The 14,424-nt window shown below is 41.0% G+C and overlaps 1 protein-coding gene across 9 annotated transcripts in view; it reads left to right on the top strand.

Annotated features, from left to right (window-relative positions):
• dom (domino helicase) overlaps window positions 1-13,521 on the top strand; it is a 40,066-nt gene extending 26,545 nt beyond the window's left edge. For 6 of the 9 annotated variants that reach the window (XM_014354143.2, XM_014354142.2, XM_014354140.2 and 3 more), the window contains 4 exons: window positions 24-689; window positions 771-1,082; window positions 1,156-1,482; window positions 1,795-7,191. In XM_014354143.2, coding sequence (XP_014209629.2) covers window positions 24-689; window positions 771-1,082; window positions 1,156-1,482; window positions 1,795-6,132 — 5,643 coding nt within the window. In that variant the 3' untranslated portion in view covers window positions 6,133-7,191. Of the gene's footprint in view, window positions 1-23; window positions 690-770; window positions 1,083-1,155; window positions 1,483-1,794; window positions 7,192-8,224; window positions 8,261-8,509; window positions 8,682-8,759; window positions 9,320-9,393; window positions 9,700-10,471; window positions 11,141-11,221; window positions 11,660-11,756 lie in introns of those variants that run through there. The other 3 variants (XM_014354146.3, XM_014354145.3, XM_089597945.1) reach the window with 3 other exon arrangements.
• Window positions 13,522-14,424: the final 903 nt, after the last annotated feature.

Here is a 14,424-nt window from a genome sequence, read left to right as displayed (position 1 = left end):
AATTGTTTTTACTTACGTTACAGCCGGAATTAGAATTGATGAGGCAACAGAAACTCCACGCCAAGCTAAAAACACTGGCTAACGTGAATGAGAAAAAGTGTGCTGCTTTTCCATTGTATGGTAAAGATCTATTTTCTACGTTAAAAGTAACACAACCAGCAAAAGGTTGCGAATGGCCTAACAGCTGGTTTAATTGCGCTTCGGCAAAGCAGTCTGTTCGCACGCGTCGGCAGTACTTTGCGTGCACCGAAAGTTTGTCTAAAGCTATTAAATCCATCGAGCAGGTTGTAGAAGGGATGAAAGATATCTTTGATAAATTTATGATCTACGTACCAGCGGCGCAGGCGTCGCGGCCTCGTTTTCACGTTTCGCATCCTTCACCGTCCAAACTCTGGCAAAATCAACGTCTCGAGCTCGAGTTGAATCATCATTTGTCATCAAAGGTGTCACTGTTCCATCCAATCACGAGGTCAATGCAAACGCAATTCCCGGATGTGAGACTGATTCAGTACGACTGTGGAAAATTACAGTCGCTAGACTTATTACTAAGAAAACTGAAATACGGTGATCACAGAGTGTTGATCTTCACCCAAATGACCAGGATGCTAGACGTGCTTGAAGCCTTCCTAAATTACCACGGTTACATTTACCTCCGACTCGACGGTGCCACGCGTGTCGATCAACGACAAGTATGTTTGGCTTTTTAAAAAATCTGCTCTTCATCAACAACAATTGATTTCATTAATTTACATTTTTTTTTTTTATTGTAGGTTTTGATGGAACGCTTCAACAACGACAAGAGGATTTTCTGCTTTATTCTATCAACAAGATCTGGCGGTATCGGTGTTAATTTGACCGGTGCCGATACAGTGGTGTTTTACGATAGTGACTGGAATCCTACGATGGATGCTCAAGCCCAAGACAGGTGTCACAGGATAGGGCAAACTAGGGATGTTCACATTTACAGATTGATCAGTGAAAGGACCGTGGAAGAAAACATTTTGAAGAAAGCCAATCAGAAGAGGTTGCTTGGAGATCTTGCGATAGAAGGAGGAAATTTCACCACTGCCTACTTCAAAAGCGTATGTCATGGATTTTTTATTTATTTTACGTTTTAAAGGGTATTAAAACTGATGTTTTTATTTTCCAAAACAGTCTACGATTCAAGATCTGTTCAATGTCGATCAATCCGAGACCGATGCTTCAGAGCGAATGGCTGAAGTACTGGAGCAAAGTAAGGATAGAGAGAGGAATTTGCAGAAAGAAACGACTCAATCAGATGAAAAAACAGCAATGGGTGCATTGGAAAGTGCTTTGGCTGCAGTTGAAGAAGATCTTGACGTGCAAGCTGCCAAAACTGCTAAGGCAGAAGCTGTGGCGGACTTAGCTGAGTTTGACGAAAATATCCCCGTGGATGATGCCGATAACGATGAAGCACAGATCAGCAAAGCTGAGATGGAAGTTCGAAATCTCGTTTCTCAGGTAATGTACATTTTTTACTTCAGGTATCAGCAAACTGTGATACCGCAGTACTCGCTTCCGACCACAAAACTGTTTATTTATTACTGTTTTTGTTATAATACTATAAGCGAGATAATAAAGTTTCTCTATTAAAACTCGTGGGTTTTAAGTGGAAATCATATGACCTGCGTATCCTGTCTAGAGATACAACTGTAGAATCGTTTTGAAAATATAATCTTACGATGATGATTACAATAACAATTCATTATTAATTATTATTATCATACCAATTGACTTACGTACTTTGTTTTTTGTTTTTTGTTTTTTATTTAGCTAACTCCCATTGAGCGCTTCGCCATGCGCTTTGTCGAAGAGTCGGACGGTATGTTCTCTGCTGCTCAACTTGCGGCTGCCGAGCGCGAACTTGAAGAACAAAAGAAGGAATGGGAACTTGACAGGCTGCGTGCTATGCGTGAGGAAGAAGAGCGCCAGATGCGCATGACGGACGACGACGAGAACCCAATTACTTTCACACGCGAGGATGCTCAAAATCAGGTTAATAATTCAAGCAATTCTAGGCGACGGGGTAAAGGTAGGAGGCCATCGCGGCCAAGCGCTACTATTAAGCGACGCGTGCGAGAAAATCGAAGACTGTCTGCGCGTCAGAGTAGGAGACAGACTAGAATTAGGTCGTGTCATTATAGAAATGTAGAGGAGGAGAAAGAGGGTAGCTCGTCGGCGGTGTCTTCAGAGAGTGAGTCGGAGACCGTGTCGATGTCCAACTCCGAGTCAAACGACGAAGACATCGCCGAGGAGGTAGGTACCAGTTCGGATGAAGAACGTAAGTCCAATCAAACTGATACTTCTGACAAAGACGATAACGAAGACGAGGAAGACAATTCAGAAGAAGACGAAATCGGTGGCAGAATCGCGAAAAGGCGAAAGAAAAATAGCATACTCCTTAAAGTGAAAAAGAATCACTTAGATCTTAATAGTCCAAGAACGAGATCGAGAGGAGACGTCAAAATTAACTTGTGGACTCTAGATGTCAGTCCCTTATTGCCGGAGGGTAAATCTCGTCACAGATCAAGAAAATCAAAACACAGTTTATCCGAAATAGCGGATGATAGTGATGCCAAAACTGTTTCTGACTACTTCGACAATTCGACGAGAAAAATCAACGATACTTCCACGAATTCAAGTGCAGATGAAAACATGAGCGTCGAAGACGACACAGAACTGCATGAGACTGCCATAAAAAAAAACGATAATACGGTAGAAATAAGAACAAGACGTTCGTCTCGTTTTAGTAATAAATCGTCTGATAAAGAGAAAGTTGCGTGCGGTTTACCTAACGTAATCGTGAACGAAGTCAAATCGACGTGCCAAAAAACAATTATACCGACTGGTCAAGAAGCTCAGCAGACCGAAAGCAAGGATCACGTTGTGGGTACGCCTATTAAATGTGGCCGGACAAGAAAGCAATCGCAATCGATTGTTGAATCTAATTCAATAACGTATTCCACTAGGTCTAGCAACAAGTTGGGACGATCGCCCAATGATAAAAAAGTCATGTCGCTCAGTGTTGATAGTAAAGAGGAGTTGGAAATCTGTGATATTAACGATACTAGTAGCAAACATAAAAAGAGTGTAGAAAGTAATAGTATCGTTAACGCTAGACTTTTAGAAGAACCACTTAGGCCCAAGAATGCGATTATAACAAGTGATGTACCAAACAAAGAGGACGAAGTGACAAAAGCACCACCAATACCAGAAAACCATGAACAGTCTGAAAGTTCCGAGAAACCAAGTGAATCGAATCTGTTTGAAAAGGAACGCTCTCCCAGTCCGATTCTCAGCTTGAGAAAAGCCAAAATAACGCGCTCGTACGGTCGAGCTCGCGTGACTGAACCAAAAATTAAACCAGCGATAGTAATGGTTGTGCCGCCTGACTTGCGAGAGTCCCAACAGATGAAGTCTCCTGAAAAACTGAGCAGTGGCTCAGATCAAGATCACCATTTGTTGTTGTCGCCGATGGACATCGAAGAATTTTCTCCAGAGAGGGAAATTTGCGAAAACGACGTTCCATCCGTCAGAGAGCAGTCTCCGCTCAGGGCCAGTCCGATTCTCAGTTCAAGTTCGAGGTTTACCAAGAGTACCCGCTCAGCTGCTGCTGCTGCTGCAGCTGCTGCTGCTGCTGCTGCTGCTGCTGCTGATCGATCCACAGAGATGACGCATAAACAACAGGTAACTTCTTCTGAATCTAAAAACAAAACGATAGACCATAGACCCGTGGAGAAGGCGAAAGCCGCTGACAAGATAAAAACTCCGAGTGTTGAGTCGACGGTATCAGTTGTTGCAGAAGCGTCTAGCAGTGGTTCTTGTAAGGTTGCCGCTGAAAATGTCCAAAACGAGCAGCTGACGATAGGTAAGATGACTAGGTCGTCGGCGCGATTAGCTTCAGACACCAAAACCAAAGAAAAAACTATCAACGCACCAGAAGCGCCGTCGGATCAATCAATTGCTGTTCCTACTGCTAATGCTGCCATTACTACAAATGAGAAAGAAAAAGCTCCAATTTTCGTGTCCAAGATCGAATCTACGAAAAAAATCGCCGACGGCGATGAGCAGCCGCCTGTAAGAATGAAAATCACTCGCTCGAAAGATCCAACCAAAGTACAAACGTCCGATGAGTTACATTCCAAAAACAATACAACGACATCGAGTGATATAGTCATGGATTCAAGTAAAAGGCCATCCGATAAGCTCAAGAGCCCTGAGAGACAGCCCACGGTGGTGGACGGGCCAACGTCTGCCGATTTGAGTTTCGAGACACCGAAAATCACGACGGAGAAAATTACAAGCCCAGATAGACCTAACGAATCTTTCACTTCGCCGTCGCAGGAGAAACCCACCTCTGAAAACGATGTTCCTGTGGCAAAGAAACTTCCAGCGTCGAATTTAAAATCTCCCCACGCGCTGGTACTCCCAGAGTCCAAGCAGTCCATTAAAATAGAGTCAACGTCAGTTTTGGGAGTGACAACAAGACGGTCGCGAGTTAATTGCAGCGCAGAAACTTCATCTGAATCGAGTAGCAACAACAACAGCAGCACAGCAACAAAAGCGAATGTCGTAAAGCCAATCGAACCGCAACTCATGAAAACCAGCAACTCGATCGAAAGTGGCGGTTCTATGATCGAAGCGAGAATCGAGAAACACAGCAGTTTGGTTGACATACCGCTGCTTGAGCAAGCGCGTGCGCGCTCGAACGTTCAGCAGGTGCCAAACCCTCTGAACCGACGCTTCCAGCAGAGCTTGATCGCCAAACCAGGAGTAGTTGCGGGGTTGCGTCGTCGGCCTGATACGCCAATGCCCGTCTTTTACGCCGTCCGTCCAGTAACAAGGTCCCTATCGGGTAACAACAATAACCACAGCAACAACGGTAACAGCTCGGACGCCGAGTGTAGTAACAGCGGTAATTTTTGCTCTCCATCTGGGCTAATGAAGCTCGGCCCACGGAGTCCTCGAATTCCCGTAGACAACGGCTTCGTCGTGCCGCCCTCGCCTCCGATCGGGGTACGCCGAGCCCGCTCAACGACCTACATCAAGATGTCCGATCGTCTTGCCTTGGAGCGCAAGGAAATCGTTGTGCCGCAAAGCAGAGGTCTTGTGCGCGATCCAGCCTTGACCGAGAGCCTGACCATCAACCGTGTGATCTCCAAGCGAAGGCCTGACACGCCGATGCCCTCGCCAGAGCAGCAGTTGGCAGCCAAGATACCAAGAACAAGCCTAGATAATTATTTACCTGTGCCGAGATCGTTGCCATCCATTCCAAAGTTGAGGCAACATCATCAGGTGCCATCGATCCGCAAAGCGTTACCATCATCCCCCCTCGCGCAACCACTGGCAGAGTACGTAACGCCCAAGAGCCTAGCCGAAGCTCAACAGCCACAGCCATCGCCACCGCGACCATCAACTCCACCATCACCACCGCCACCGCCATCATCACCGCCAACTCCGCCACCCGTACCAGCTCCACTGGTTCAAGAATTGTTGACGGATGCTGAGGAGATAATGGACAGTGCGAACTCGAACGGCAACTCGTTAGACTTGGACGAGCCAGTGCCCCCGGTGCACGAGAAGCCTCAACGCACGGCCAAGGTCGTGGCCATTCTTAGCCTCGACACGAAGAGTAACAGCTCCAAAGCAGGATACGGTCTGAGCACGCCGCAGAAAACAAAGCCTACCTTCGAAATCTCGGTCATCAACAACAGCCCGAGATCCTCGAGACCAAGCAGAGCAGCAGCTCACCAAGCCATGAGAGCCTTAACAGCAGCAAGCATCGAGGATAGTAGCAGCAATAGTAGCAGCAGCAGCAGCAGCGGCAATCCGATGCCAGCTACGGATGTGGATAACGAGTCTGAGTTAGACGACGTGGAGATGCTCCCGAGCAAGCGTCTCAAGCGCACTCGCTCCCAGAGCAATCAGCCGATGGTAATGGCCAAACCAGCGACCAGCAGCCCGAGGATTGCGTCGGTCGAGTTGGAAGACGACGAAAAAATTCCGCCTAAGAGGTCGGCTCGTTTGAACGCGGCCTCCTCCGTTCCTCCTCTTTCTTCCACATCCGCATCTGCTTCGACAAATGACAAATTACATAACCCAGCAATATAAAAATCACTGAATGACTGAATAAGTATATCAAGTGCGCGACGACTGATCGAAGAGGACAGGCAGTTCTGCTCAGCGATCGAGCTCTACTCTGACTCTCCTAATTCTGCGCCGATGACTACATAAATATTAATATATGTATATTTACGAAGTCTGTTGTATTATAAACGAAATAGTTGAGGTAAAAACATAAACGCAATGTCTTGTAGTCTCTATGGTATTCAAGTCTAAGGTCATGAATATATATATATACATATTCTCATGCCAGCACTCGCAAGTTGACAATGGGCGTAACGCGTTTTCTCGTTTTATTTTGTAATATCAATAGACAAAAGAGAAACGCGCCTGCCTTTGATGTACATAACAATGATAAATACAATTGATTAATTAAGGTTCAAGCGATTCGAAAACAGAGCTTTGAAATAATATGTATGAATAAGTATATTTAATTAGTAATAATTTGATGTTTTTTTGTTTTTTTTTTAACGACGTTGCGTTGTTAGTTGTAACTGTTTTTATATTCTCACCCTTGTTCTTCGGCCCTTTTGTAAATGAATTTCTTTCGTTATTTTATTATTCGTATGCATTTCGTGATGACAGACAACAATTATTAGACTCTCATGACTGTATCATATTAAATTTATATTTTTTGTTTAATGCAAATAAATGGGAAATCGGGGTGACAAAATAAGAAAAGATTTAAACGATGTTTTTAGCTATACATCGTGTTTTAAGATACTTTAAAAGCAGTGTCGAAAGTATTTAATAGGATTTTTGGATTTCTATCTTTTTTTTTCTCTCTCTCTCTCTCTCTCTCTCGTGTATAAATACGATTTCGCGTGTAGTGTATCCAAAAAATCTAACAATTAAAAAGGTCACGTTTCTCGACTCCTGCGATTGTTCAATCTGAGCGAAAGTTGTTTCCTACTGATTATTTAGTTATATATTAACAGAGAATGGTTATACATATAGTTCATAAGTTGCGTGCTTGTATTTTGTATGATCGAATTTAGCCTTAAAAGAAAAGGAAATAAACGAAATATTCCTTGCTATGAACGAACAAAAAATATAACGTGTTTTCTTATTTCTTGGTGACATTTCCAAGTCTGTTCGATCAAAGGTTCAGTTCCGTTTTGGTGTCAATAATTTTTGCTCAGTGTGCTTGTTTATATTTTGAAATTTTTCTTGCACGTTTTTTTGCATCACTATCAGTTTGGTGTGGCAAGGCTGTCATGACCGCACAGTAACGCATAGATTGTTTTTTTCTCCTAGTAATTTTTTGTTGATCAAAACACCTTAAGTCAAACATTCAAATTACTAAATTTATTTAAAATGGCACCAAAACACTGCCTTTGCCATTCCAAACTTGGATAGAGCCAAGATATAAGCAGGCACAAATATGAGCGTTCACGAGGATTATTTCTGACAATTATATCTTAAAATTCATCGGGATACGTTAAAATGGGATGAGTCTTTGAACGAACTAGATGAGGATTATCCTATTTAATCCTTATTCTCCCTTTTTTTACTTAAATTTGCGAGTATCACTCAAAATTTTTTTACTCATCTTTTTTTTTAAAAGATTCAACAGGATTCTAAGATTAATAGGAATTGTAATAGTCAAAGTCGATTTTCCTTTTTTTTTTTTTTTTAAATTCACTTTTTAAATTAATTTTATTGGAGAACTTGCAGCAATAATTTTTTTAAATGTTCATTTTGCTGCCAATAATAAATGAATTAAATGCATTCTATAACATAAAGTTATATAATTGCCTCTTTCAATTCATGCTATCATCAAGTAGAACAATATTAAGTGTGTAACTCTTGCATTAAATCATTATTTTATACTTTTTTCAATCATTTTTCAAGTTTCATTGATACTTAAAATTTTTTTTTCATTATGTTCTATTTGTTGAATTTTCGATTCATTGCAAATGACCTCGTAAAACTTTTTTTTACAACTTTCCAATTCTGATCAGTACCAGGAGCAAATATGTCAGGAGACCGAAGATTATTCCATCTTGTACATAATATACAAAATGAATTAATTTGCTGAAAAAAAAATTTTAAACTCACTTCATGTTGCAATTTACAGATTTGGTTATCAGATAACACCATGGAGCAAATGCCGGTTAGTATATGACAAAAATCATACCTTAACTTCACTTATTAAAACTTTATTTTTTAACCTTATTGCACGCTTTTGTAGTATGTATTAGTCACTAATGCATTGTTTTCTTACATGTGACGTAAAATTGTTAACAAATAGTGTGAGCACATTTTCATTGTAAGATAAATAGTGATCTAATGACGACTCGTTGCGTTACGATAAGTGTAACAGCAGTAACAATGACATAAGCTTTTTTCATCTTTTAATCAGATGTGGTGTCCACCAACTCCCCCCACGTCCGACAACGACGTGTACATCGATTACTCCCTGGGCTTCCTCTACGATGGTACTCCAATGCCGGAATCGCAATTGCCGCCAATTTACGTGAAAAAGGATTTAAAGAGACCTCGAATCGAAACTGGACACAGTGACAATAAAGATAGTAAGAGATGCTCTTATAAAAAATCAAATAATTTACCCGAGTTGTGAACTCGCATTAAACCCAGTACTTTAAATTCAGACGTCAGATCAGTCTCTTGCGATAATCCCCCGGTCATGTTGAACGACGAATTTTCAATTGTCTCAGGTCGTCGACCACCTAAGGTGAGACACAAAGATGACTCGGTGTATGCTCCGAGGTCGCTCTTTGACAGACCAGCCCCAGCAATGTCGAAAATGCGCCGAGATCTCAAGTTGCATAAATATCGTAACATGATGAGACCGCCCTTGGCAATGGGTAGTGGCATGAAGCCGTCGCCTACAATGAAATCCAATGGCGATCCAGAGCCATTCCTCGAATGGATGATCCACGAGGACTGGGCCCTGCTTCAGGCTATTCAGATCTATCAAGGCTTGAACCTGAATCTATTGACCCCGTCGCCTGGTCACTCTGCCAATTGGGACCTAGTGGCTGATATCGTCAACAACGTCTCGAGGATCTACAGGTCAACTAAGCAGTGCAGGATAAGGTACGACTCCATTATCGTGCCACGAGAGGAGGGCAAGCTGCTCTACGCTGATACGACTTCAAAGAAGCAGAAGAAACAAAAGAGCGTCTGCAAGGCTCCACAAGTGGTTGAGGTAATGAATCTCTTTGCTCTCTTGTTTTCTAGGATACACTGTTTAATTTTGTCAAATCTTTTGATTAATTTCAGTATCAAAGCAAGATCAATCGACCGATGCGTACGTCGCAGTTGTACAATCAAGATAAGAATAATTTCTTCTCAAATATGTGCTCTCAGAGATTCGATATCATTAGATCGGTGTCTAACAAACGCTCGCTCACGACGAGGCCTTTGTCGGTAAATCCGATAATGAAGAATCCAAAGCACGCAGCTGTTCTGGCCGACAGTGGTATCAATTACGATAATCCACTGACGCCGGTTGAAGTCATTATTCAAAAAAACGAGAGAATAAAAGAGCAAAAAGAAAAGGAAAGGCTGAAAAATGCTGCCGCTTCGGTAAGTTTTTTCAATGCTACGTGGTTCTAATTTTGTTGACGTGTATCTCGCGTTGCTCCAACAAGTAACGCATCTTTCATATAAATAAAACAAATTTTTTATTAATTTTTTCACTTAGTACTAGTACATGCCGAGTACGTAAATAAGCACTTTTTTTGTGATGTACGAGTTTTTTTTCATTATTTTTTTTATTTTTTTTTTTCTATGTAATAAAGTATCTTAAAACAGAATCTTTTAAATATTGAGCTAAGTAACGTTAGTCAAAATATCACTCAACCTGTTGATTTTTTCGTATTCATAATTATATAATGAAGAGATATAAAAATCATAACATAATTGTGATTTTTATTTTAGACAAGAAAATAATAAGATTATAACACTAAGGGACCTTATCACCAACTCTGACAAGATATAGTCCTCTTCTACCTCTTCTTTGGCCTTTTATTTAAGTTAAATTAAATTTCGATCATGTAGGGTCAACTTCGAAAATAAATTACGCAATTGTATGTACAATAGTGTAATATACTATATTTATAAGTGTTTAATGTGTAACACTACATGTCAAAAATGTTAGCGTTACGATTTTCGTCATTAATGGTTCCTCTATTTACTTCTAACTACTCTACAACGTCAATTTTTCCTTTCTTTCTCCATCTTATTTTTTTTTTTCACACCAAGATCATTTATTTTATCTTTTTTCTAACATCAAATCTCAACACAGAGCAAAAAAGACACCGATAATGCATATTCTCACACGTTTACTCAATTTCAGACAATAACAACAGAACAGCAGCAGCAAACGGCAGCGCGCCTCGTCCAGCAGCAACAGATCATCGCGCAGCAGGCCCAACAAAACGTTCAAGCGCAGCAGCAAGGTCAACAAGTATCTACGAGTCCCGGACCCTCAGCGAGCGGTATCGGAGCGATGAAGGCGGTCGGCAATGTAGCTGCTGCGGCAAACTCACCGAGCATGGTGAGCCCCAGTGGCAAGGCTCGCGTTGCGGTAACAGGGGCTGGGGGCACCGCGTTAGGACTCCAGGGTAGCACGCCGACGACTATTGTGACCAATTTGGGCCAAAGGCTCGTAGCCACGGCACAAAATGCCGCAGTATTGGCCCAAAAGAATAATCTTATAAGCTATGCCGTGAACGCGGCCAACAAGAACCTAACGCCCGCTCAAATTCAGTACATCAAGCAGCAGCAGCAGTTGCGTCAGCAGCAACAGCTCAAAGTCATGCAGGCCCAAGTCCAAGCTGCCGGGGGACAAAAGATGTCTGTCGCGGTTTCGGCCGCCACTGCACAGCAGCGCAATGCTGTGCTCTTGAAGCAGCAACAAGCTGCTATAGCTGCTGCCACTGTCGCTTCAGGAGGGAGCGTCGGTGCAGTTATTGCTCAGCAACAGGCAGCAGTAGCTGGGAAGCAAACTCTAGCTACGCGCCAAGTAAATGAACCTTTTTCCTCCCCAATAACGATCGGAGGATAAAAAAGAGAAACCATCGCCAACGCTCTGATTGATTTTTAGGTCTCGGAAGCAGACATGGCCGCGCTGCTCAAGCGCCAGCAGCAGCAACAGCTCCAACAGGGTAAGGCGGTGGCTCAGGTTCAAGTGACGTCTCAAGCTGGCTTGGCCGCGGCCCAAGTCTACGCGACGCAGGCAGGCTTGCAGGTACAGCAGGGTACATCGGCAACTGGTACACCCGTGGTGGTCAAAACAGCGGCAGGCACAGTACGCGCTGCCACGCAATTTCGGCCGTTGACGCTCAATCAGCAGCAGCTTTTAGCTCAACGAAAACTTGCCAGTGGCCAAAAAGTGGCGCAGTTGGCTCAGGTCACCGCCAAGGGTGGCGTACCTTTGCTTGTCCAGCAGAAAGCCGGCCTACCCGGCACAATGACTGTGCAACAACTACAGGTTATGAAACCCGTACAGGCCGGCGTTTCTGGCATTCAACAGTTTGCCCACGTAAGTTTTGCATTTTATTTTCGTTTTATCGTGAAAAATGGATAAATAAATGGATCTGAAATTCGTGAGTAACACACAAAATATATTGTTGTGGCAGGTGACGGCAGGACAAACGAATACTCAACCGAGTCAAGTTGTAATAACCAAACCTCAGATGCAGACGCGCGTGATTCCTGTATCAGCGGCAGCGGCGGCGATCAAACAGGGTACGATTCAGGTTGTAACAGCAAGCACAGCGCAACTACGGCAAGGAACGCAAGGTTTAGTCAAGCCGATTATTAATACTGCGCGAGCCAGTCCGGGACCTAATCAGGTTAGGCTTCAAACTGTAGCTCAACAGCAAGTTCATGCGCAGCAGCAGCAGCAGCAACAACAACAATCGCAACTCAGCCAGTCTGATTCTCAGTCAAAGTGAACTGCGGCACTTTTTCGCAAAGTATATAATCACGCAAAACGGAATTATGTTGGTTTACGGACAATTGTACATACTACCGTCATATTGTACGTCGATATTGAAACATTCCATACTACAGTTAATCATTGCACAAATATCCTTCCATTAAGTGTTTAGTTTTTAAGAGACATCTTAATACTTGAGTTGAGACAAACTTTAGTATTATCAAAATCTCAATTAACACGATGCTTTTTTGCATTCGTAATTTCTTCAACTGTGTACAATTAATCGCAGCGATTTCATTTGGAGTTGAAATGTTTATTCTTGTTGAAACTTTATTATTATTATTTCTAATCTTGTAATAATTGTAATGAGCATTCATTAAAATTTTACCAAACAACTGAATGAGATCCCGAACGACAACGTGTAAGTTATGGCTAAATTTTTAGTGTCTTGCAAATTATGTAAGATAATGCAATAGATGAGACTGACATTTCAATATTTCGTTTGATAATAAAATAGAAAAGTACTTTTTCGTTCGTAAATTCATTCTATTCATGGAGGCTTTGGTATATTTTTCGAATTTTTTATATATTAATCAAATATTTTACGTATATTGATGTCAAATATTTTATCACTATTGATAAACTTATATTTATAAGGTAGTATTTATTTTCTATATCTGTAGGATTTATTTAAAATTTAAACCATCATAATGAAAATGGAGTCAGGAAATATTGTTGAATGAACTTTTTCTTTGTAATTAAAAAAAAAAGAAGAAATGCATCAATTGAAAATTAAAACAATGCCTTCTACTCTATGACGTTGTATATTATAAATAGATGAACTGTAAATATTTAATTATGTACTTATGGAAATAATTGAAGTAAAAGAATGAATGTACAAATTAGTAAAAATAATGTAGTTGAATTCCAGAGGTTATAAAAACTTTTATAAATATCTCTCTATGTGTAAATAATTGATGAATGGGCATTTTGTTACGTACGTGAAAATTTCTTGTAATGTATATTTTTTCTGTATAATGATAAAAGAGTATTCTGCAAATAATCATCATAACAAATTGTTAAAGATTTTTTTGAAGAAAAGCATCCGTTCTATTTGCATAAAATGAAATTCATGTCTGCAGAAATATAAGCACAGACATGTACACATAAAATAGTATTTATAGTTTTACTTGACATATTTTAAATAAAAATTTTAATTTTTTTTATCGGACTACTACAGGTTTGCGAAATAAAACTCATACGCTTCTTGAATCAAAAATGAAATAATTTACGAGTCCAAATTTTTGTGCAACATGTTTTATTTTGCCCATAATAAATTGTATCCATATTGTACAAACATGTTAAATCTCTGTTGAAATAGTTGTGTAATAAATTGCTGACAAGTGACAAAAGTCGAAAGAGTATTTGTGTAATAAATTAAAATGCACCACTTTTTGACTCTTATCCATGTACATATTTAAAAGAAACATGTGGGTTTGAATATATAATGCAATCTTCCTAAAAAATTTTGCATTCCAGTTATTTCCATGGGATTTCTTGCTCTAATTGCATTCGTGTGAAAAGTCCGTCAATACTGGGGTCTGATCGGGGCATTCGATATCTCGCAAAAGTAAGCGTTTTCGATAATCCCTATATAATAACCAAAAATAACGATAATGCGCATGCGCAGTTTAGGAATTATCGCCGATAATCAGCGATGGGATATAGTTCCGGCCAGATTTAGGAATTCTCTAGGACCCAACCTCTCTGACGTGGGAACAGCGATGGGATATAGTTCCGGCCATAGAGATATTAGAATAGAGTGCGCTAATGCCTGAAAACTGCGTCAGAGGGTGCGAGAGAGATAGATGCGAGAATTTCCCTCCGTCTCTCTCTGTTTTCCAGCCATTCAGCGCTTGAAGAGGGAATAGAGCCAATCACAGACTTGTGAAGTTGGCGCCCGTAAATATTAAATATTAATATTTTGCACCCATTCAAGGCTTAAACGATTCCTCCTTACTTGCGGATTTATCCTCCACTTGAATTTTTATTTGCGGATCAATAGTTTGCGAGATATTTGCAAAATAAAAAGTCTAAAATGGGCGCGGCGCTGAAGTATAAAAAACTTTGTTGTAAGTGCTAAATTGGGTTAAAATCCAATTCTATCTGTACGATTCGATTCCTCCTCATTTGCGGATTACGTAGGTATATAAATTAATGTAATTCAATGTCACAAAGTTTGTAAATAATGAATTTAATTATAGAGTGAGAGAATCTAGTAACTTTTGTCTAGTGACTTTTGGTCCAGTGCTCCGTTCCTGTTGTTCGGTACATGTCGTTTACTCCGTACCGCGGGTTCTACAAAA

This window comes from Copidosoma floridanum, unplaced genomic scaffold, assembly GCF_036245765.1.
Source record: "Copidosoma floridanum isolate Cflo_tuat_1 unplaced genomic scaffold, Cflo_Japanese_pri ptg000040l, whole genome shotgun sequence".
NCBI classification, from domain to species: Eukaryota; Metazoa; Arthropoda; class Insecta; order Hymenoptera; family Encyrtidae; genus Copidosoma; species Copidosoma floridanum.
Note: the sequence above shows the minus strand (reverse complement) of the source record. Positions and strands in the feature narration are given on the sequence as shown.